Source organism: Nelusetta ayraudi, unplaced genomic scaffold (genome assembly GCF_046127955.1).
Source record: "Nelusetta ayraudi isolate G7.1 ecotype Tasmania unplaced genomic scaffold, CSIRO-AGI_Nayr_v1 ptg000157l, whole genome shotgun sequence".
NCBI classification, from domain to species: domain Eukaryota; kingdom Metazoa; phylum Chordata; class Actinopteri; order Tetraodontiformes; family Monacanthidae; genus Nelusetta; species Nelusetta ayraudi.
The window spans coordinates 320,286-342,500 of NW_027466207.1; the positions used below are offsets into that span (position 1 = coordinate 320,286).

At 48.0% G+C, this 22,215-nt stretch overlaps 1 protein-coding gene across 1 annotated transcript in view; it reads left to right on the forward strand.

Annotated features, from left to right (window-relative positions):
- nkd1 (NKD inhibitor of WNT signaling pathway 1) overlaps nucleotides 1-15,503 on the forward strand; it is a 30,890-nt gene extending 15,387 nt beyond the window's left edge. Inside the window, exons 4-10 of the mRNA XM_076013792.1 lie at nucleotides 2,165-2,222; nucleotides 5,608-5,714; nucleotides 5,845-5,940; nucleotides 7,745-7,883; nucleotides 8,985-9,066; nucleotides 9,547-9,674; nucleotides 11,662-15,503. Of these exons, the coding sequence (XP_075869907.1) occupies nucleotides 2,165-2,222; nucleotides 5,608-5,714; nucleotides 5,845-5,940; nucleotides 7,745-7,883; nucleotides 8,985-9,066; nucleotides 9,547-9,674; nucleotides 11,662-12,221 (1,170 nt within the window). The 3' untranslated portion in view covers nucleotides 12,222-15,503. The remainder of the gene's footprint in view (nucleotides 1-2,164; nucleotides 2,223-5,607; nucleotides 5,715-5,844; nucleotides 5,941-7,744; nucleotides 7,884-8,984; nucleotides 9,067-9,546; nucleotides 9,675-11,661) is intronic.
- Nucleotides 15,504-22,215: the final 6,712 nt, after the last annotated feature.

Below are 22,215 nucleotides of genomic sequence, written 5' to 3' on the forward strand. Positions count from 1 at the left end.
TTAGTGGGCGAGAAACCTACAATATCGGTCGCTTTCTTCTTGTATGTTGTTATAATCAATTCATAATAAATCAATAAGTCAATTCTAACCAGATGTCTGGTTGGAAACACTGACTGTCAGCTGGTCAGTAGAGTGACCATGCCAGACAGCTGCTCTGTAGACACTATATCAGGAATTGTTTTTGTGATGAGCCGTGTGAGATGGTAGTGGACTGGATGCAATCTGAAGGTCAACCCACTCAGACCTGATGCTGCTTGTGAGTTGCAGTTCTGCCATCGGAGGGGTTTCCTCTTAGGACCAGATAAGATCATTAGTTGACTGCCAATAGTGTCACAGTCTTGCAGGAACCCCATAGGTTTTCATTAGATGTCTTTCTTTTTAAAGGATGCATTAGAAGTCTGTGGGTCAAAGAACATAAAATAATCAAAATAAAACACAAATCAACCCAATACATTTTCACCAGCAACAATTAGAAATAATACATTCAATCTATACTTTTCTGAGCCTTTATCTTGATTTCACTGCTTCTTCATATACGCATTAGATAAACTGGTCATTGTGAAAGAAGTTGGGTGTGGGTGTGGGTGGGTGGGGGGGAGAAAATATTTTAAACTCTTTAAACCCCAGAGCAACGCTGGCCCTCCAATAATATGACTCCCATCCATCACCACAGACAACCTCCAATTAGCACATTCCTGCTCCCCTTGTTTCTCATGTTCTTGGTTAACCTCGAGATCATTCTGGATCGTTCATCAAAAACAGAGCACATTTTCACTGAAGATGCCGCATCTGTGTTTGCATGTTCTCCAGTGTGGGGAATTAAGGGAGTGATTATTGTGAATTGATTTTTATTTTTCTTTGAGGCTGCAGTCAGTGTTCCCACAGCCCAATAGACCAATCAGTCATCAGGGTGATATGGTTCATATGCGGGTAGGTCAGCAAGTACTAACCAGCTGCGTCTGACCAAGCTGTCGACAGATCATATCAAACAAGACTGAAATGAGAAAGTGTGTTTTGCTCTGTTGTGTTGTTTTTTCAGAAAGGCAAAATAATTTGACATGGCAGATCTGAAATGAGGTGTATCAGCATACGAGAGCAGATTCCAGCCCTTTTGGAGCCAGTTGGATTTACACTTTGTAAACACTGCGCGATCCAAGTCTGCCAAGTCCAAACCGATGGAATTATTTGCAGTAAATTTTTTAACTCTTTTTGGAAAAGTCGACATTGCTTGACACAGTAAGAACTGTGTCGGTGTAATTGACCGTGCCCCTCTGCTGCTGCTGCTGCTGGTCATTATTGACAAATTAAATGCCCCTCCAGTGTAATGAAGCGTGAGCAGACCACATTAAAAGCAGATCAGCATCAAGAGCTGCGAATCCAGATTGGAGAGTTGCGTTAACTTTTCTTTTTTGGGGTACGAACAAAGAAATGCTGGTTTTCCCAGAGAGGTCTGTCATTGAGTGGTGCAGGCAGCACTCTGCTGCTGACTGAGGCCACCCACAGTGCTGCCGCCAGGGCAGCGCAAGGCTGAGGAGGGTAGGATCACGCCGGCTGACCTTCTACCTCTTGGATTTAAAAGACACACACATACACAAACACACACACACACACACACACTCAACGGAACTCTTCACACGCTGTCATAGCGTCACCCCGTAACAATCAGACCAGGGATGCAAATTATCCATGAGTTGTTTGTTCATTGACCTTATCGATGGATTCCCAGTATGATTACCAAACCTGCCCGGTTTGTGCGTTTGTCAGCCTGTGATGGTTTTCCGGACAGATGTCTGTAATGCCAGACGGACACCTGAGCCAGACCTCTCTGTAGCGGAGCCCCGGGGGGATCAGATGACCCTGCGGTCCTTGTGGTATGCACTAATAGTCAGGACAGGGAAAGGAGTCCCAGTCAAGCTATCCTGGGACCAAAGCAAGAGGCCGAATGTGTTGCTCCCAACTGAAATAGCGCGACTCCAACCGTCCTTGTCAGGGTTTGCTGCAGGTCTGGAGTCTTCAGTCCCACCAGAGATCTGCTGGTATTGGGAAGCAAAACAAACAGTCAATGGTTATTTGTAGGACACTTTGACAAAATGTTGTTCAAAGAAACATTATAATATACATACATAACAACATAATCATATAGACTTTTCTTCCGTCTCTGCAGGGCACGATGGAAGAAGCGTGTGCAGAGGGGATTGGAGAGGAACACTATCGTTTGGAAGGTAGGAGCCCACTTCCTCACCCAGCTTCCGCTTGCTTGAATGAAACTGCCAACGGTTCCGTGTTTTGACATCATCCACCCACTGCCTCCAACTTCTCCTCGCAGTTTTGTTAAAAGTCTCATCAGTTTTCAGTTCGTCAGAGGTTGGTTTTGCTACCCTTCACACCTCTCCACTTCCTCTGGAGCTCACCCCTCCTCCCTCCATCTCCCCAAGGTGCTGTGCTCCATACTTTCATTCCTCCTTAAACTCCCTTTCAGCCAAATGTGCGGCTGGAAGTAGGCAGCAGGTTGAGCATCTTCCTTTCTCCCATTCTGCCCATTAAAGCCTCAAAAAGTGATGTCATGTTTAATAAACAAATAAAATCACAAAAAAATATAAGTAATATCTTTATGATCTCCGTTCTTTTTTTTTTTTAAACAAGGCCGGCCATTGTGGCCCTGCTCATGCACATGGAGGAACCAAATAAAAACAGCTGTAGTGGATTTTCTACCACTTAACGACCCACTAGAGACATCGGCATTGTCAATGAATCCTAACTGAAAACAGACCAAAAATCTGCTGTGAATCTCCAGGGAAGGAAAAAGAGGATTCATTTTGAAAGTGTTTTCAGGATCCTTGACATTGGTGCTGCCAGCATAATAATGATAACAATAGTGATAATAATAATAATCGCAACCAACAAGTTGGTTTTCTTCCATGATTCTACGACCTTCCCCTGACAGCGCGACAATAGTAACAGCAGGTCTCGGCCTTGGCGTAGACTGGCTCTGTTCCATTTACATGTGTGTGTGTGTGTGTGTGTTTGTGTGTGTGTGTGTGTGTGGCAGAGTTCCTGACCCAGCCTCAGTACGACACGTCGTCTGAGCGCTGGGACGGCTCGCTGTGTGGAGGGCATCTGATGTTGTGATGTTGGGCCAGTCCGCCTCCTGCCTCCTCCACCCACCTCCTGTCTCCTCCACCCTCCTCCTGCCTCCTCCACCCACCTCCTGCCTCCTGCCTCCTCCACCCTCCTCCTGCCTCCTCCTCCTGTCTCCTCCACCCACCTCCTGCCTCCTGCCTCCTCCACCCACCTCCTGCCTCCTGCCTCCTCCACCCTCCTCCTGCCTCCTCCTCCTGTCTCCTCCACCCACCTCCTGCCTCCTGCCTCCTCCACCCTCCTCCTGCCTCCTCCTCCTGTCTCCTCCACCCACCTCCTGCCTCCTGCCTCGTCCACCCTCCTCCTGCTTCCTCCACCCACCTCCTGCCTCCTCCACCCACCTCCTGTCTCCTCCACCCACCTCCTGCCTCCTGCCTCCTCCACCCACCTCCTGTCTCCTCCACCCTCCTCCTGTCTCCTCCACCCACCTCCTGCCTCCTGCCTCCTCCACCCTCCTCCTGCCTCCTCCACCCACCTCCTGCCTCCTCCTCCTGCCTCCTGCCTCCTCCACCCGCCTCATGAAAGCAAAGCTGTGGTGTGGTCTGTGGTGTGCTGGTGGAGGCCTAGGGAGGGTGATGGGAGATTACTGTTACTCCTCCTGGTATTTCATTAGCCTTGAGATAAGCATCTCACCACCATATTGACGATGGCTGGCTGTGCCCTCTCACACAATGTTTCCCTTTGAGCCGCTCACATGATCAAACAGCCCGACCCCAAACGCCGCTCTTCTCCCAAAAAGTTGCTAAAAGCTCTCAGAGACGATGCTTTTCATTTTCACCCACACCCCCCACGCCCCACCCCCCACCGCCCACCCCCTCCACCTCCTGCCCAGGGATGAGACAGGTCCGCTTTGATCTGACTGGATCATGAGGGAAAGGAATTGGGCTGTTGTGTCTGCTGAGCTGGCGAGCAAACAAACAGTTTTTCAGATTTGACTTGGCTTAATTAATTAGAGATTCTGCTTTTTTTTTTTTCTTTTTACGGCTGGTCTGATCTTCTTCCAAAAGGTTTGAGAATGGGGACTTCAAAGTGCAGTGGTGGGCGGGAGAGGCTGGAGGAGGGGTGTGTGTGTGGAATGTATTGGGTTTTATTGGGTGTGTGCATGGCCTGCAGGTCTGTGATTGGAGGGAGGAGGGGGGCTCATGCTCCAGCTGACTGGAGGCTGTTACAAGCTTACTAGTGTAGCTGCAGCTAGCCAAGGAAATACTTCTCTCTCTCTCTCTCTCTCTCACACACACACACACACACACACCCGTGCGTGTGTGCGTGCGAGGAGGAAGCCGTGTGGATTGTGGGTAAGCGTAACTCCCAGCAGGCTCAGAGACGAGCCGCCGCTCAACTCCTAAATCTCAGTTGCGTGTGGTGTGTATCAGTGCCACCGCCTTCTCGTGTGTCAAACAAATGCGGGATTTCAAAGTGCAGGAGGATATCCAGTAGCATTAGGAGGCCGGGCCCACGGCCAGTGAGCCACACTGTTATTTCTGTCCGCCAGGGTGGACCCAGCTTACAGTACTGCACAATAATGACAAGTGGACCAAATAGAATTGAATAAAGTCCCAATAGATTAAATCGAGGTGAATTTGTACAGAGGTTTGTCCCCAATGCTTTGCAGCAGATGGATGGAGTGTTTTGGTGAGCCACCTCATTGAAGGAAAGAATATACATCATTGGATATTTAGAAAACATGTTACTTGAGTGTCAAATGGTAATGAACAAAGCGTTGCAACAAAATATTTGGCTCTTTATTGAAATGACTCTTAAAACACTGAAGGATTTGATGAAATATGTGATTACTTCCTTACTAATAATATAATTTCCCCAAGTTTGTCAGGCCGGATTAGAGAGCTTAACGGCCTACATATGGCCCCCGGGCCGTAGTTTGCCCACGCCTGCTCTCGACTGTTTGTGGGAAACCTAAGTTAACGTGAGGAGAAGAGCAGGTCTGTAGCACCTTGCAGAGGTTCCTGTCATGGTCCTCATGGGACCTTGAATGATCACATGCTGTCTGTGAATCGTGTCGCACCCATTGATCCGCCATGTCTTGACACGTCACTGACATCCAGCTTCCTGTCTGACATCCCCTCACAGTGTGAACCCAGTGGGACACGCTATACGTACAGTGGTTGGCACTGTGAGACTCACACTGAAGATTCAGTCAGTGATGCGGTTGCAGTCGTTTTTGGGGTTTTCTTCTGCATTGCATTGACTCTTTAGCTCCACTGCAAACTTACAGTTCCAGTCAGTGAGCACTTTGAGTGTGTTTGGGTTTATTTCCAAACCACGAGCGCTCGAATGTGCCACACATCTTCAGTGTGGATGCTCAGTGGAGGAAGCAGGAGCTTCCAAGCAACCCCTGGAGGCGACACTGTGTCCTCAGGTGATGACCGCACCCAGCGTTCCCATCCTCAGGCTCTGTCTTTTATCTTTGCGTGTGTGTGTGTGTGTGTGTGTATGTGCCTGGCGCTGCAGTGGCGTTACCCCCGGAGAAGACAGGCAGGTGCTGTGCAGAGGAGAAGACGCATGAGAGGGACATCAGCCAGTCTCCCGCAGGCCCGCAGAAACAGCTCCAGTTTGAAGTGAGTGTCAGCAGTCAACTGGACGCTTATCACTTGTTGTGTGGCTGGAACTGAGCCACACACACACACACACACACACACACACACAGAAGCACAGGTGCAGTTTCTGAACGTGGTCTTTGTGTTTCAGGAGCTGGAGTGTGCCGTGTCGGTGGAGGAGGACAACAGACAGGAGTGGACCTTCACCCTCTACGACTTTGACAATAACGGCAAAGTCACCCGAGAGGTAATTAATAATGACCCTGTGTTTACAGCCAGCTGTACTGTGAATTACTCCCGATAGTGAAAAAGTGCTCCTCCAGCCTATAGAGGGAGCCCTCCACCAGTGGCTGTCCTCCTGTGACTGGCCAGTCGTGTCGGGAGTGTTAATAAGAGAGCCAATGAATGAATGAATGATGGGTGGATGGATGAGTGGATGGACGAGTGGATGATGGATTTTTAGCTCCGAGTTGAAGAACAATTCAACGTCCTCTTTGTTGTGTTGGGAAGTCACTTTTGTTGTGTTTATGATGTAGTCTAAGGACGCTTAGCCTGGTCCTTAACCAGACAAAGACTGAGAGGAATCACACCTCATCATTTGAATTCAATATTTCACATATTGAGCTGTTGGTCACGTCGGTCCTCTTGGAAATGGGAAGCAATGGAAGCTGTGTGTTAGTCTGCTCCCCCCCCCCCACACACACACACACCCCCAGTGATAAAGAGGTTAAAGAGAGAGAAGTTCCTGTCGCTCGGTGTGGCTCCTAAGAATAGGACCCAGCGACCTGATGTGTGTGTGCTTTCCTGCGCAGCACCTGGTGGCTGCCGCTCGCCTGCTGCTGATCTGAGGGAACATCCAGAAAGGCCTCGTGTGTTGTCTGAAAACAACTTGAAATGGCGCAAAAGAGAGCTGGAGAAGTGGAGCTGTCCTCCTTTGTGTGGTTGGCTGTGCAGTTTGCCTGTGGCTCCGCGGCTCATGAGACGTCAGGCGGCGGCGGCGGCGGCGGCGTGGAGGGAAAAAAGGAATTCTTTCTTCTCCAAATCCCCTTTTTCATCCCATCGCACAAATAAAAAAACAGGAGGAAACCAAAAAATGACACAGGGAGCTTTTATTATATTTACCGCCTTATTTTTCATTTTTTTTATACAGTAAGTCTATGTATGAAAACTAGTGTGTGTGTGTGTGTGTGTGTGTGTGTGTGTGTGTGTGTGTGGGTCGCCACGTCCCTTCAGCTATGGCTCACAGCACAAACCTGCGGTTGGAGCCTCCTTGGGTGTGAACTCTCTGCAGTGTCTGTCAGAGGAGGCGTTCATGGTTCAACACCGTTGAGTCCATTTCACACACAGACCAGGCGGATTCATTTTCACTCTGAGTTCTTTGACTGCAAGGTGAAGTGAGGAGTTTCTCCCAGCCGAGCGGGAGTCATTAGCTCGGCGCTGCGCAGAAATGACTCATTAATGCCAGAGCGGAGCCTCTAAACAGCCGCGGGAGACTGGAATCACTTACGCGCTAATGAAGCTGGAATCCTCTTCCAGGTTTTCACTCTTTCACTTGTACAAGTTTTCATCTCGGTTTAATTTAATTTTGATTTGCAGCTGTGGGGGTGTCGCCTCATGTCAGACCTAATGCAGAAAGCTCACTTCTGGGGATGATAATAATGATCATGATGATGATAATGATGATATTTATAAGCACCTTTCTCAAAGGACACTTTTCAAAGATAAAACCAATGCAATAAAGCAACAGATGTGACGTCTCACTCTGCTGCCGCTCCGACCTCTTCAAGACGCTCTCCTGCTCTTTTCTCTTGCTTTTCCAGCCCGAGCTGAACTTAAAACGACCGGCGTCTCTTCCCTTCAGACACGTGAAGCCGTCGCTGGCACGACAGAGATGGCGTATAAGAATAGTCTCTGCTCTTCCTCCTCCTCCTCCTCCTCCTCCCCCTCTTTATGTCGTTGTGTTGAAACAGCCGGAAGCCGCCAGCGCGTCCTGCGAGGAGCCTCTGTGTCGGCCGCTCAAGTCCTTCTCTTCTCCTCCTCTCTGTCCCCAGGACATCACCAGCCTGCTGCACACCATCTACGAGGTGGTGGACGCCTCGGTCAACCACTCGCCCAGCAGCAGCAAGACGCTGCGGGTCAAGCTGTCGGTGGCGCCCGACTCCAGCCAGCGCTGGAGGAGTTGCACCCAGGGTAGGTGGAGCCCTGGCATCCACGTGCCAGGGTGGGGCGGTTGGATGGGAGTAGGTGGGGGCGGGGCGGAGCATCCCGGGGTCCCACCCCTCCAGGTGGCTGCTGTCAGCACACCTAGACGGTGTGTTTGTTGTCATGCGGAACGGCGCCTGCTTCAGGCCGCTCGCAGCTTTGTTCCTCGCAGCCGCTCCGCCGCTCCGCCGCTCCGCCGCTCCCACTCAATGGGGTTCATTTTTAATGATGGTGTGTGTGTGTGTGTGTGTGTGTGTGTGTGTGTGACAGAGCTAAGACAGGCCCCCCCACCCCCCGCCCCTTCTTTCCCTCAGCGCCTTCAAATGCTGTGAAGGAAACCTTAAGAGATGTTGCCTGCGAGTCCTTTTGATAACCAGCGCCATTTCTTCCTTTCCTCCAAAGTTCCCTTTTTTGCCGCTCTTCTCCATCCTCTGTCTCCCCCCCCCCCCCCCCCCCCAACCCCCCACACCGTCTCAGAGCTGCCGGGAAAATATAGCTGCGTTCAACTTAACTTTTCTCACTGATGACTTGGTAAACAAGAAGTCAGAGGGAAGGAAAATCTAAAAAAAAGAAAGAAAAAACAGTAGATATTCCTGAGTGTTTGTGTCCTATTGTTTCCGCTATAAATATCCATCAAGAGACTCAAGCAGAGCCGCCTTTGAAAAATGTTGCCGCTCGCCTTCATGCTAATTTGAAACAGCATCGCAACCCCGCATTGTTAATAAACTTTCTGAAGCCTGCGTGTTTTTTCTTTAATTTCATTCCATGCCTTATAAAAGACTGTGAGTTGAAAATAGAATAAATGAAGCATTGTTTCCCCCCCGACCCCTCCCCCACTCCCCTCTTCCACCCTCTTCCACCCTCCTCCCCCCTCCCCCTCCCTCCTCCATAGATCTTCAAAGTAAAAGCCCGAAAACAAAGGTTGCTTTCTTCCGAGGCGTGTGTGACTGTTGTCGTGTGTGACTGTCGTCGTGTGTGACTGTTGTCGTGTGTGTGTGTGTGTGTGTGTGTGTGCGTGCGCGGCATTGTGCACATGGCGCAGCTCTCTTTGATAATAGCCTGCTGTCTCTGTCTCTCACACACACCAAGACGTGTCCCACCCGCGAGAGAAAAGTGACAAGTGCATTGAAGACCCCAAGAGTGCGGAGAAGAAGGCTCGAGCGCTGCTCAGGTGAGCCACACTGCCCCTAGTGGTGAACCCCGACCACCACGCCCACTCAACTCAGTGTGTTTGGTACGGGATATATATTTTCTATTTTCCACTTGGCAGCTAACTATAGCGCTGGCTGTTCAGAACGGTGGCACTTCCACAATTAGTAGCTGCAGTTGTTTGCTGGCTCTCAGATGATGGATGTATTTTCTGCGCTCGCGCACGTGAACGACACAAGGTGGTGGCAGAAAGTCGACCTTGTGATTGCGCCCCCCGCTGGGCGCTGCTTAACTTCACTTCTCGCCTCTCTAACTGCTGCTCTGCCGCCGCCTGATCGTGTTTTCTGCTCTCTCTCTCTCTCCCTCTCGCTCCCTCTCTCTCTCTCGCTCTCTCTCTCACTCTCTCACTCACTCTCGCTCTCTCTCTCTCTAAACGCTGCATTGCTCCAAACTGGCTGGCCTGAGCCGACGCCTTAATGAGAGGTGCTGCTTGTGTCCGCAGGCGCCACCACAGCGACCACCACACCCAGTCGGGCTGCCAGCGCCACTGTGTGGATGAGAATCTCGAGCGCAGGAACCACTACTTGGACCTGGCAGGCATCGAAAACTACACGTCCCGCTTCGGAGCCTGTGAGTGGACCAGAGCCAGGGCTGTGGGAGGGGGAGGGAGGAGGGGGGAGGGGTGGTGGGGGTGCAGACCAATAGCACTTTGATGTTACATCCAGGGACCCCAATTACTGTGGCACCTGCTTGGAGCCATTAGGTGGAACTAGCAGCCGCTGCCCCTCCCCCACGCGCTCCCCGCCAGTACAAACATCTGGGCTCAGGAGAGCACAAAACATCAAGTGTTCTAGGCCGAAGCCCGGCGAGAGAAAACCAGGCCGTTTTTGAAGTGAGATATTAGCTTTAATAAGCAGCGGCCTTCATCTGATGGTCAGTGATGACATGCGTTTATTTTTTTTGGGATGTGGGGGCTGTCAGGAGAGTGCTAACAGAAATCCGCTCCATGCCACACTCGCTTACGGCTGAAGAATGGACAGTAGAGCCGTTTGAGTGGGTTAAAACCAAGCCATGCGCCATTCTGGCTTCTGCTTTTTTGTTTCTTGCGGGGACGTCCCGGCGCCGTCTGGCCGTTCCTACCAGGAGCTGCTGGAGTTGCCAGACCAACCAGTTCCCGCAGCAATTAAAGAATCTGCAAAAGATTCAGTGGTATAAGACGATGTTGTTCCTATAAACAGATCCACAAACCTAAGAAAATATTCATGTCCAGAGATGGAAATTTGTATAAACATCTTGGAATGTGAATTTTCTTTTGTTGTTTTGTTTAAATTCTTCATTTAATGTTTTTTGGCAGCTGGCAACCTCATCTGAAGGCTGTCTGCACTGTTGCTTTTGGGTGCAGTATTGGAATATGATAAGCTAATAACTCTATTTTGAAAAAAAAAAAATCAATCAACCAAACGCTTTATTTGTTTTTTTGTTTCTGTTCTGGACGTCCAGTCCCCCTGTTTTGCTTTGAATTGCTCGGCCGTCTGGTAAAGACTGAAAGAAGTCTTGCAGGTTTTTCCCAGAGGCTCAGGGTTGCCAGAACCAGGACGTAACCGCAACTCACACACACACACACGACCGGCTTCGGCAGACACACTGACCTGGAGAGACAAAGATCAGTTGCATTTTTCACATCAGTTCACTCGCTGCCTCTCAGTCTCGTGGTTATGACGACGTGTGAAGGTGGCGCCAATTCAGGTGGAGGGCAGCAAGTAGAAGTGGAAGTGGAGTTGGATCAGTTGGAGCGACAGGGGCAACCAGAATCTACTGCATTCTTTTATAGCAGGGGTGGGCAAACTCCTTGACTGGTGGACCACAATGGGTTCTAAAATTTGAAAGAGGGGGGTAGCGGAGCAGCAGCAGATGGAAATATATCATGAAATATATCTGAAATATATACCCGAAAGAAAACATGTTGCTTTAATGTCTATTGAAAATTGCCAATATCAGGTCTTGGTACTGATCCCTGATACCGGTATCGGTATTGGTGCATCCCTAGAAATGACTCATAAAACACGTTAAAAAATAAATACATTTTAAATCATAATAATTCCCATTAAAAAGCTGCATTTGGGCGCCCGGGCTGTAGTTTGCGCACCCCTGTTTTCTAGGATCCTCAGCAACGAAACTACTTTTCTCTTCCTGCTCTCTCTCTATGGTCCCGTTTTCTTCCCTGCAAAGTTTTGTTTAATTTTTATTTTTGTTGCGGAAAAAAGCAAAGTTGTCACTGAGCAATCGGTCTGTTTTGTTTTGCGGCGTTCATCTGAGAACCTCAGAGGAAGCGAGGAGGCCAGATAGGAGAACAGTGCATCCTTTCATGCACCTTCCCAGTGTGTCCTGTTCTGAACATCTATTGCTGTCTGTTGTTGCCCATGAAAGGACCTGGTCGAGCAGAATCAGGTGTTGCAGACAAGCGTACCGTAGCAGCAGACCTGCACAGCTGAGATGCAAGTCAAGATTTAGCTGGAGTTGCACTGTGAGGCCAGTGCATGAGGAAGAGTGCAGACACAATGTAGACATGATGATAGTGACTGCACCACTGTGACACGTGACTCTGTCCTCCTCCCAGCTCCCCCCAGCGAGGCGACGAAGGCCGAGCCTCAGACGCGCCCCTCCAACCAGACCCGCTCGCGATCGCACGAGCCGGAGAACGGCCACGCCCACTCCCACCACCACCACCGCCGCTTGCAGGCCGCCGACGCCGCCGCCGCCATCGCCGCCGCCACCGCCGCTGCCGCCGGCCTCCAAGCGGTCCCTCGCACCCGAGGCCAGGACTCAGGAAGACACGCCCTCCGCTCCCCCAAGACGCACAGCCGCACCCCCCCCGCCCAGACCAGCAGCAGGGTCCTGAGGACCCGGGGGGCGGCGCCGGCCCCGCCTCCTCCACCCCCGCTGCCCGGCCAGACCCCCCCCCACCAGTCGGCGGCGCCCTACCGCAAGCACAAGCAGCGGTCCAAGGAGAGCCAAGGCTACCGGGCGCTGGCCGGGCCGCTGCTGGAGAAGGAACACGTGAGGGATCTGCCCAGCCTGGTGCTCTACGAGGGGGGGCTGGCGCAGGTGGTGCAGCGGCACGAGCACCACCACCACCACGAACACCATCACCACTACCACCACTTCTACCAGTCCTGAGCCTGCCTCCACACCCAGTGAGACCAGTGAGACCAGTGACACAGCGACTGGCCCCCCAGTGGAGGATCATGGGAGGGTTTGGTGTTTTCTTTTTTCTTTTTGAACCAGTACCAGGATCTCAATCAGTGTTAAAAGCGAACCTAGTGTGAGATATTGGAACAGGACAGTGATCTGGAACCACAGTGGGATCATAGCTGGGTCTGCCTGGTGAGACCAGACGCGTCCACTGACCTTGAGAGACCTTGGGTTGGTCCGGGGAGACCCTGCCACTTCCTTCCTGATCCACCTGGAGCTAGCCGGCCCACTGGGCCACCACAGAGTTTCTCATGGAGGAGGAAGGACGGAAAAGAGCCGGACTGTGACGTACGGAGGAATCTACAGTTGATGAAGGAAAACTGGCGATGGGAGAGCAGGGCATAGCAAATAAGTGTGTGTGTGTGTGTGTGTGTGTGTGTGTGTGTGTGTGTGTGTGTAAATGTGATGGCACTGGTGTCTATTCAAAACCACTTGAAGTGCGCTCATGAGGTGTGTGAGAGTTTAAAGCCGGGGAGGTTTTTTTGTTTTTTTTTGTTTTTTTTGGAAATGAAAATGAAGAACGGGACGCAGAAACCGGTTTGCAAAAAAAAAAAAAAAAAAAACATATGGAAGGATGATGCCGAACTGTTCTAAAGTATTAAAAAAAAAAAAAAAAGGAACGAGAACAGAGATCCCAAATCCGCTGCTACCTCTAATTTTATCTGAAATGTTGTTGTAATGATTTTGGCTCAGCAAATCAGAGGTTATTTTCAAATTACTTTTTAACAAGAGAGACGTCACCTCAACATCTGCAGTGCTGACGTGGCAAAAAAAAAAGAAAAGAAAAAAGAAGCTCTTTACTTTTATGAACTAACACTTGCTGTACATACAATATACATTGTTATCAATTTGAAAAGCTTTATTGATAATGCGATGTCTTTGTAGTCACGGACTCAAGCGTCTGTGTTTGCTTTGGTTTTCCCTCCAACAGCTTCGGATGACGACGTTTACAACTTTCACACTATGCTGGTGGTCGCTCCCCTGCTCTTCCCACTGGACAGAGTTCCAACTCTCATCAGTGCTCGGCAGCAGCTCCACGTGACGTCGCACTTTTCGAGCGTCGCCGGCTAAATTGCACCGCCGACTCCGTGCTGGAAAGCATCAAAGCGTATTCACCCTGTTATTTCCCCAGGACTATGCTGTAGTTAAATGACCTGCCGTTTAAAGTGCCAGTACTGTTTCCCAGTTTGCCCTTTAAATTACATCCATAACCCAGCTTGTGACATTCACACAACTCAGACTTAGCTTTTGTGACAAAGAGGCCCTATTTTAATGGTATTATGATGACGGTCATCAGTCTCTGGTCTCTGGAGTCGCATGCCGTCAGTCCCACCAGACACTGCAGCGTCTTTGGTGTCGCAGCTCCTGGCACATCTTTGCACAGCTGCATCCATCCAGCAGGCAGGTTGGCCTTTTCACTTCATCACCTGGGAGGGAAAAGAGAGGAGAGGCTTCCTGGGCGGGGCCACACGACCCCCACATCCCCACATTCTCCTGGCCTCCCTCCGTCCAACCAGCTGTCAGCAGGTCTTCCACCGTGCTGCCATGTGGCCTTAGAGCTCAGCCAACAATGTGGTGTTGTGGCGCGGCAGGGCGAGGGCTCGTCCAGCTGTCTCATTCCTCTGCTGCTGACTGTCAGCCTGTCCCGGCCCGGATCGGCCCGGCTCGACCCGGCTTGACCCGGCCCCTCCCAACCCAGAACTCACCTCTCCTGAGCAGGTGCGGCAGTCATGCTGTCCACTTGTCCCGTCCCATCCGGAAATTGCAGGTGCTGCCATCTAGGTGTCAGATGTCGCACATGCAAAGCTGCTGCACCTTGTTGGGGTATTTGCTGTTGCTCTTTACCCCCCCCCCCCCCCCCCCCACTACCCCCACCACCCAGCGTAGTTCCTCTGTTTGCCCCCAGGCGTCAACACAGGAATGCAGTGGCCAGACTGTCAGGCCATCCCTCACCAGGGGCACCAGTCAGTTGGGTGGTCTCACAGGACCTGGATCAGGGGCGGGCTAGTGACACCCCCACCCCCCCAAAGGGCCAGCAGCTGTGCTGCATGTCTGGCTGGGCTGCCCTACCTCAGGCTGTTTCTCCTGGACAACAGGTCCTCACTGGTGGAGCTGCCGCCACCCTCGCACAGAAAGAAGAAGAAGAAGAAGTAGAAGAGAAACGAGTGTACATGGTTCCACCCTCAGCAGTAGTGGCGTCCGTATCCGTGTGACTCCAGTGTGAAAATGTCGACCTGCTTTGTGTGAGCAGACAGGCGACTCTTGGTCCTGCTGGGTGGTCTGATTGGACACGCTGAGGGGAGAGTTTCTCTTGGAATTTGGGTTAAACGGCTGCTCCTAGAGCCACAGTCGGGTCGCAGGGGTTGTTTTTCTCCCGCTCTCCCTCCTCTACCTGCGCAGAGCTCTCCTGAACTGCCCCAACTCCCACTTTAATTCCCCACTTCACAGACAAACCCAAACTCCAGCCAGAAAGGCTGTTAAAAAACACACTTTCATACTTCAAAGCGTCGTAGGAGCAACTCAGGGTGATATGCCTTGCTGAAAAGCACTGCTGAGAGTTGGGGGTAACCAGTTCTGTCACACAGATGTCACCAAATTCCCTGGACAATGAAGGAAACATGAAGGTCTCTGCGACTGTGTCAATCTGCCAGACTGTTAAAAACATCTTTGTTTGTCTTGGAAGGCCTCCAGGTTCCATCAGGTTGCCGTCTTCTGCCCTCCTGTTGTACAGAATCTATCGTATTCAGTGCTACTCCTCTATGTTAACGCAGTATGTATTGCCACTAATTTGCTTTGTTAGAAACGTGTCAACACTTTGAGGAATCTGATGTACATAGCGGACTGCACGGAGGTTAAACCGGCGTCACTTAGAAACAGATGTATGGCTTATTTATCATGAAGTGACCTACGAGCCGACTCCGTTTCCTCTCCGCTGGTCCTCCACCAGCTGCAGAGGCCCAACCATGGAGCTGGGAGGCACAGCTCCTCCCGCACCCTCCACGCAGACACACATTGGCTTTGTGTTGTAAAAAGACAGTTGTTTAGCACTAGCGGTTCTTATTCCCCATCCCCACCAATGTTTTTTTTTTTTTTTTCATTGAATTTATTTAGTTTATATAGATTGTATTTGATTAATTACTTTATTTATTTAATAGCAGATCTGTGCCAAGAGAAATACCCTTTTATTAAAGTATGAACCTGTTCCTACACCTGTCCCTTCATTGTGTAACTCTCATCACCCGTAAACCACATGTGAAATGTCCCAACAACAAAAAAAAGAATTATTGCACAGACTAGGTTTCCTTTTGAAAGAGAAAGAAAGAGAAAGAGAGGGAGAGAGAGAAAGAACACACCTCCATTGAGCCTATCCAGAAGATTCCAGACGCAACTGATACAACATTTTCTGAAACAGTCGACCACAAGCATGAAGTCAACATGCTTTTTTTTTTTTAAATTTTAAAAAAAAAAGGCAAAATAGCTTAATTGTAATTGTACAGTGATTTGCACAATGAAAGACCAGAATGGAAAGATGCTGCTCAAGCTCAATGTGAGGCCATATGTGTGCAATCTGAATCAAATGACTTTGTAATGAGATGGGACTAGTATTGGTAGTGGTAACTACCGCCCTTCACTTCTGTTCCCTCCAGTGGTGGTGGCCTCAGCCAATCGTCTGCCTCGCCTTCTCTAAAACCAACTCACTCCACGTCTCCTTTCACCTCATCTATGAATCTCTTTGCTCTTCCTCCTGCCTGCCACCTCCGACCTCAGCATCCTTCGCTGTCCGTCCTTCACTACATGTCCACACCATCAGTCTGGCCTTTGGTAGTTGAAGCCACTGTTACAAAGGGGGGGAAACGAATTGGTTGAATGATTTAAAAAAAAAAAAAAATTCCAATCAGGTTTGAAGGTTATTTTTTCCTCCCCTCCATTTAAGTGGCTGTGCTGTTTCTGCTCTGTGAATGCCTCCGACTGAGTCAGCTGGACTGATGTATGTGGTGTCACTGGAGGCGCCCAAATCCGGCTGACCACAGCTGCTCACCACGTCACAGTTCGCTACGCACACACACGCACACTTTCATCTGCAGCTTAGCGGCTTATCTGCGGTGGGGACCACTGCAGAGAGTCTGCCCCTTGGCAACATGATATGCCTTCCTCTCATCAACACGCCTGTTTGTGCGGTAAGGCAATGCAACCTGCATGACTGTTCCCATCACTACAGCTGCTTTTCAGCCGTCGACGAGCTGCTGGGTGCATGACTGCTGCTTCATCTGCTCCAGCACTTTGAAGCATTAAAAGCACTTAAAAAAAAACAAAACAAAAAAAAACACATCATTTTTATGTTTACCATTAAAGTCAAAAGGCATTTACACAGTTCAGTTACTACGATGAAGAAAAAAAAGAAACAACTCAATGATTATCTAAAACAAACTCAGTTTTAACCCTCTGTTTACAGCCTCCCGTTAAATCACTTGATTTTACCCAGCCTGATGTGGCGTCAGTAACCTGAAAGGGCAATTTGTGGAGTATCAACACCCTTTGTGACATCACAAAGGGCTCACCTCCAGAATTATGATTTCTCTAGAGCTTGACAAGTGTGATTATTATATGTTTCGCCAACTGTATCACAGCTGGTTGTTTGAAGTGTGACTCCAACCTTCTATTCTTTCCTCAACTGGATAAAGGATTAATATTTCATATTTGCCAGAATATTTTCAGAAAAAAATAACAACGGTAATCGGTTATCCTGAGAATTAAAAAGACGAGAATTGCTAACAATAAGATTAAATGTGACGCTACAACATTTTCTCTGTTACAAGCAAATGTTTTATTGTGGCATTCTTGTGTGAAATGCAAATTGTGGACTACAAATTATGCACTGAGTGGCTTTCTTTCTCTGCTCCAGTGATCTTTTAAAAAGCTGAAATGTGCAAAACTTGAATTTCTTCCGTCTGTGCTGCATGCCTCAGACTCTATAGAGCCAAAGTGAGGCCTACATGCTGTATCCCTCCACATCCTCTTCTCTGCCATGAGACTTTTCCTTTTTTTGACATGTCTTCCAGTCATCTTCACACTTGGACTTTGATCTGCATCCCTTTCAACTCCTCATATGCAGCATGTTGGTAATAGTCTTGGTTTTTCCTGCAGACGTACAGTTGGATAATGCATTCACGCCTCTTGAAGCGACGGCGCTGGAGACGCTGTCCTTCCTCTCATCTCTCCTGCTCCGTCTCTTTGGTGTGGGACTCTTCATCAGCCTGCCAGCCACGGGAGTGAGTCGTGTTCCACGTCCTTTACTTGTTCAAAGATTCCTTTGGAGTCGACACCAGTTGGTGCCGGGAGGTGTACACTACGCCACACTCCACATCATATTATGTTACATTAAAAGAGTTGTGTAGTTAATGTACCACTCGTGTATTTTTACTACTTTACAAGCACAGCAGAGTCTGTCGGCCTCAGGTTAATGGCCCTGTAGTTTCACGTTAGTACACAAATTTAATAAAGCCGTGCTCATTCTCGGTATGTCAGAATCATATTGGAACAGTAATTTCACTTGTTTGGCCTTGAGATAAGATTTGCCTGAGGCGAAGACCACTGACTTTTCACCCTTGACTTGATGCAAATAGGGATTACAACAAAAAGACATTATTTCCTTGATCCAGGTAATATTGTAATATTCGTCCCTGACTGGTGTCTAAAAACTTCATTTCTCAATTAATGTCCCATTTCATATATTTTTATATCTATATGAAAGCAATGGGTGTTAATGGGTTGCTTATTTATTAGCTGAGTGGGCAAAGGTCATTGGAAGTGCTGTGCAATCAAAACAGGCCTAAACATTAACAGGGAGCAAAATACAATTATGTGGACAGATTTTTTTATTTTTTATTATTCAACCCATTTTAAATTAAAGCTGAGTGCTCTGAGGAATCTTTCTCACTCTGACAGACAATGTGGACGGTTCTACAGTATATTTTAATATCCAGACTACATTATCTAAATATTTCACATGAAACAGAACAGAATCTTTGATGTGTACCATGTAGTAATTTATTTCTATATTTCTTGACTGTTTTTACAACTAGAAAAAAAAAAACAACCCCCCCCCCAAAAAAAAAAACCCCTCAATGCAGAATGTGTTGCAACTGGCATAAAGTGCACGACCGCTGATTTAAATTCACCAAAATGAGAGGATGCCATAATATGTTTGGTGTGCTTTGTTTCCAGCTGATAGACGGGAGCTTTGAAGTGCGGATTGGCCCAGCAGGGAGGTGGATTCGGTAAAAGGAAGATGCTAAACGCCAAAGTGTGAGAAGGACAAGGGGAAGTCTATTACCAATACAGGAGCAAGAAATAGAGGCAAATCCAATGATAATGTACATCTGTTCCACTGAATTTATGAGCTTTGAACGCTTTTTTCATGTGGGATAAGTGGATCCTTCTTCTCGCTGTATCGCCCAACTTCAAAGCAGATTGGCTCTGGATAATGCAAATGATGGAAATATGTGGGCTCCTGGCTTCTCAAGAGCATGAAGAGAAAGAGGCGAGAGGGAGAATTACGACTAATTGGCATTGCCGTCTTTTATGTGCACAAAGAAGGGCAAAAATAAAGCACTTAAATTATTGTCGAGTTCATTCATTTAGAAAACAAGCCGGCGACGTGCTAAAGTTCAGTTGGCCGGCCCAGAATCTATTTGCATTAAATGTCACTCTTTGCTGTTCTTATGTGTGATGAAATGACATGAAGGAGGATTACAGTCGTGCAATAATCTCCCACTTGGCTCTTTAGAGGACGGCTGATGCCGAACAGGCCTCTTCCCTTTGTTTCTGTACTTTAATGTTTTCTTGTTTCTTTTTCAAAAATCAAATGAGGGGTCCCACTCAGACCAGAGTTGGGCCCCGCTACATTCAGGAATCAACCGTTGACAGAATGTGGACAAAATCTGATTATTTTCTGGTTTTGCGATCAGTTTGTGTCAATTAAAAGGTCTTTGGTGTGAACACCTGTTTAGCCTGTTCAAAAAAATAAAAAAATAAATAAAAAATGGCACCTTGTCTCGTAATTATGAGATCACGATCTTATAATTACTAGAAAATATTTTGGAATTAGAAAATATCTCAAAATGGCCAGAAAAAAAATAAAGAAAAAGGAATCGTCTAGAATAAATATTTTATTTTCTTAAAATGTAAATTGAATTTCCTTAACCAGTTTACATATTTATATCATGAGTGACTGGAGAGGCAACTCATAACTGGTCTGGATAATCCTGGAAGAAGACTGCAGGGGAAATGCTTGTGTGAGTTGCGAACAATGACGATGCTAATGAAGAGATTAGCAGAGACGCTGCTGGAGCTGCCTTCTTACATTATTAAAAGAAAAGCAAATCTCGCTGAAGGCCTTTTTGCTGGAAAACATGTATCTCAGAAGAGGTTGCATCAAGCCCTGGTGCGTCGCAGCTAACAGCTGGCCAATGATACACATCAAATGTTGAGCCAGTTGGAGGCCTTGTGCTTGTTAAGACTGGAACATCAAATTGTGCTCAAATGAATCAGGTTCCCAGGTTTATCAGTGTGGCTGGGAATGATGAAATCATTTTAAGAGGATTTTTAAAAACATTCAGCCCGACACCCAAAGTTACTCTCAGTCTTAGTCTTCAGTCTCTGAGTCTTGACTTAGTTAGTCAAAATCATTTGGTGTCACTTGTTAAAAGGCGGCCCTGCCAGACATGAATGGATGGTGAAAAGCACTGTCCCCTTTTTGCATGTAAATATTCTTCTGTTGTATTGTCAGCTCCCAGCTGTGTGAATGTATTTAGTTGCACTTCACTGTACATTTTTTTTGGTATATATTTTCAGAACCAGCATAGCAGACCTTACAACGCATATGGTTTTCTGAGTTTTCAAGTCTGAATTCTCATTTTGAAAGCTCTCCCCAGGACTAATTAGGCTTTGAGTGAACACTGGCGCTCACAGTGGGATGCTGCAATGGCTCCTCCATCAGACAGAAAAGCAGAAGTTTAGTTTTACACTTACGTCAGACCTCAAGTCTTTCCCAACTCACCAACAGGGAACTGATACCACCGCACTGCAAGTAAAGCAAGACCTGCACAATGATTAAACGGTAAAAATAGCAGGGGTTTTCTTTCTTTCTTTTTTTTGGCTCTGGTGCATCATTCAAGTCTTTATCCTTGTTTAGTTCTCCTTGATGTTCCTCTGGAGGAAAGACACCATCCTGGCTGAACACCGTGCTGTTGCCCTCAACGATGCAACGTCTGCTTGACGTGACCTTCCTTGGTGTCTTGCATGTTTTGATATTGATTGGATTTGGTTTTTGATTTTGATCAGAACTTATAGTTTTGTGACTGTTGCAGTGGAACTGGACCTATTAAAAGTGGGCATATCTGTGGTGTGCTGTGGTGTAGTAAAGTAGCAATCTTGGTAAATATATGCGTTTTGTCACACTTTTTTGTGTACAGTTTCTGATCATGACTGAGGCAGTGTTTGCTTACATACGTGTGTGTGAGCAAACACACACATTGATTTGCATTGTCCTCTTTCCAGACTGTTGCTGTTGAAGAATTGGAAAGTCTTCTCAATAAATCCGGTCACAGTAATATTTTTGATTTTCATTCATTTTTGCATGCATTATTAAGCGGGAAAATATTGACCCATTTTCCTTCCAGTGTACGGAACAGCTGCTCGAGCATACCCTCGGCATTGCACAAAGACATGGAAGCTAAAGGCCGTGATTGGCAGCTAAACGACGACGCCTTCTTCGCCGTGATTTTCTCTTGGTTTCGGCGCATTATACATCCCCTTCAGTATCACACAGAAGTAGCCTTTGAGAAGTACAGACAGCACGTCTGTACTTCTTGAGAGCGACTCCAGACTTCTCGAGATAGCAGATGAATAAAACAAAGCTCCAGAAAGTTGCCTTGGTTTTTAGTAGATGGTTGGGGCTCTTTCTTTCTGCAGCATCAAAGGCTGCGGCGGCTCTTTGATGTGGCAGCATGCTGTTTAAGGTACAGAGTGAATGAAGAGATGTCAAGCTGCAAGGTGCCTCTGTAGTTTATGTTGAGTGCTGCAGAGAGGCTGCACATGAAAGGAGCAAACCCAGTTTGATAATGAAGGTCCAACAAGTAGGAGCCATCACAGACAGCACCCGCCCAGCAGGGTGCCGGCGCAGACCTGTGCGCAGCACCCAAAATTTTGGGCGGGTGCTGGAGGCCACACTGCCTTGGCCTGGCTGTCCTAGGGGGGAAAAAAGAAAAAGGAAAAAGAAAGTCGGGCAGCGGCGCTCTCAGATGTGTGCTTTAATCTTCCTGCCAATTAAATCCTAATTGACACGCACACGCCCAAGCACACATGGCCATGCACATGTGCTGCTGTGGAGGAGATTCCACCCACTGCTGCACACAACTTTGTTTCTAGGCCACAGGGGTCTTCACTTCCCACACTTCTCCTTCCTCTCTATGCATCAAATAAAAATTAAATGTTTCAGAAATATTGCGATTCACTATTTAAGTCAGGGCGGACTTTTGTCCACCTTAATTCACTGGCTGATTTCATTTTCCAGAATCGTTTTCTTCTCAACGCATCGTCTTTCCCATCAGCTTTTGATGCTTGCTGAGTGACACTTTGGGCCGCAGCCTTTCTCCAGACATCAGTGCACCACTTCTTCAGACAGTCTGGATGTCTGGAGAGGGGTTGATGCTCCAAACATCAATATGACAACATCTTCAGGTCTTCTGAGCATTTCCTATTGTGCAGAGTCTATATATATATATATATATATATTTTTTTTTTTTCATCATTGCCCGGCAGAGAAGTGATTCCCACATCCCATCTGGCACAGTTAGAGAAAATCTTTTTAAAGAAAGGATTTCAAACAAAAGCCTGTATTTCACATGGAGACCAGTCA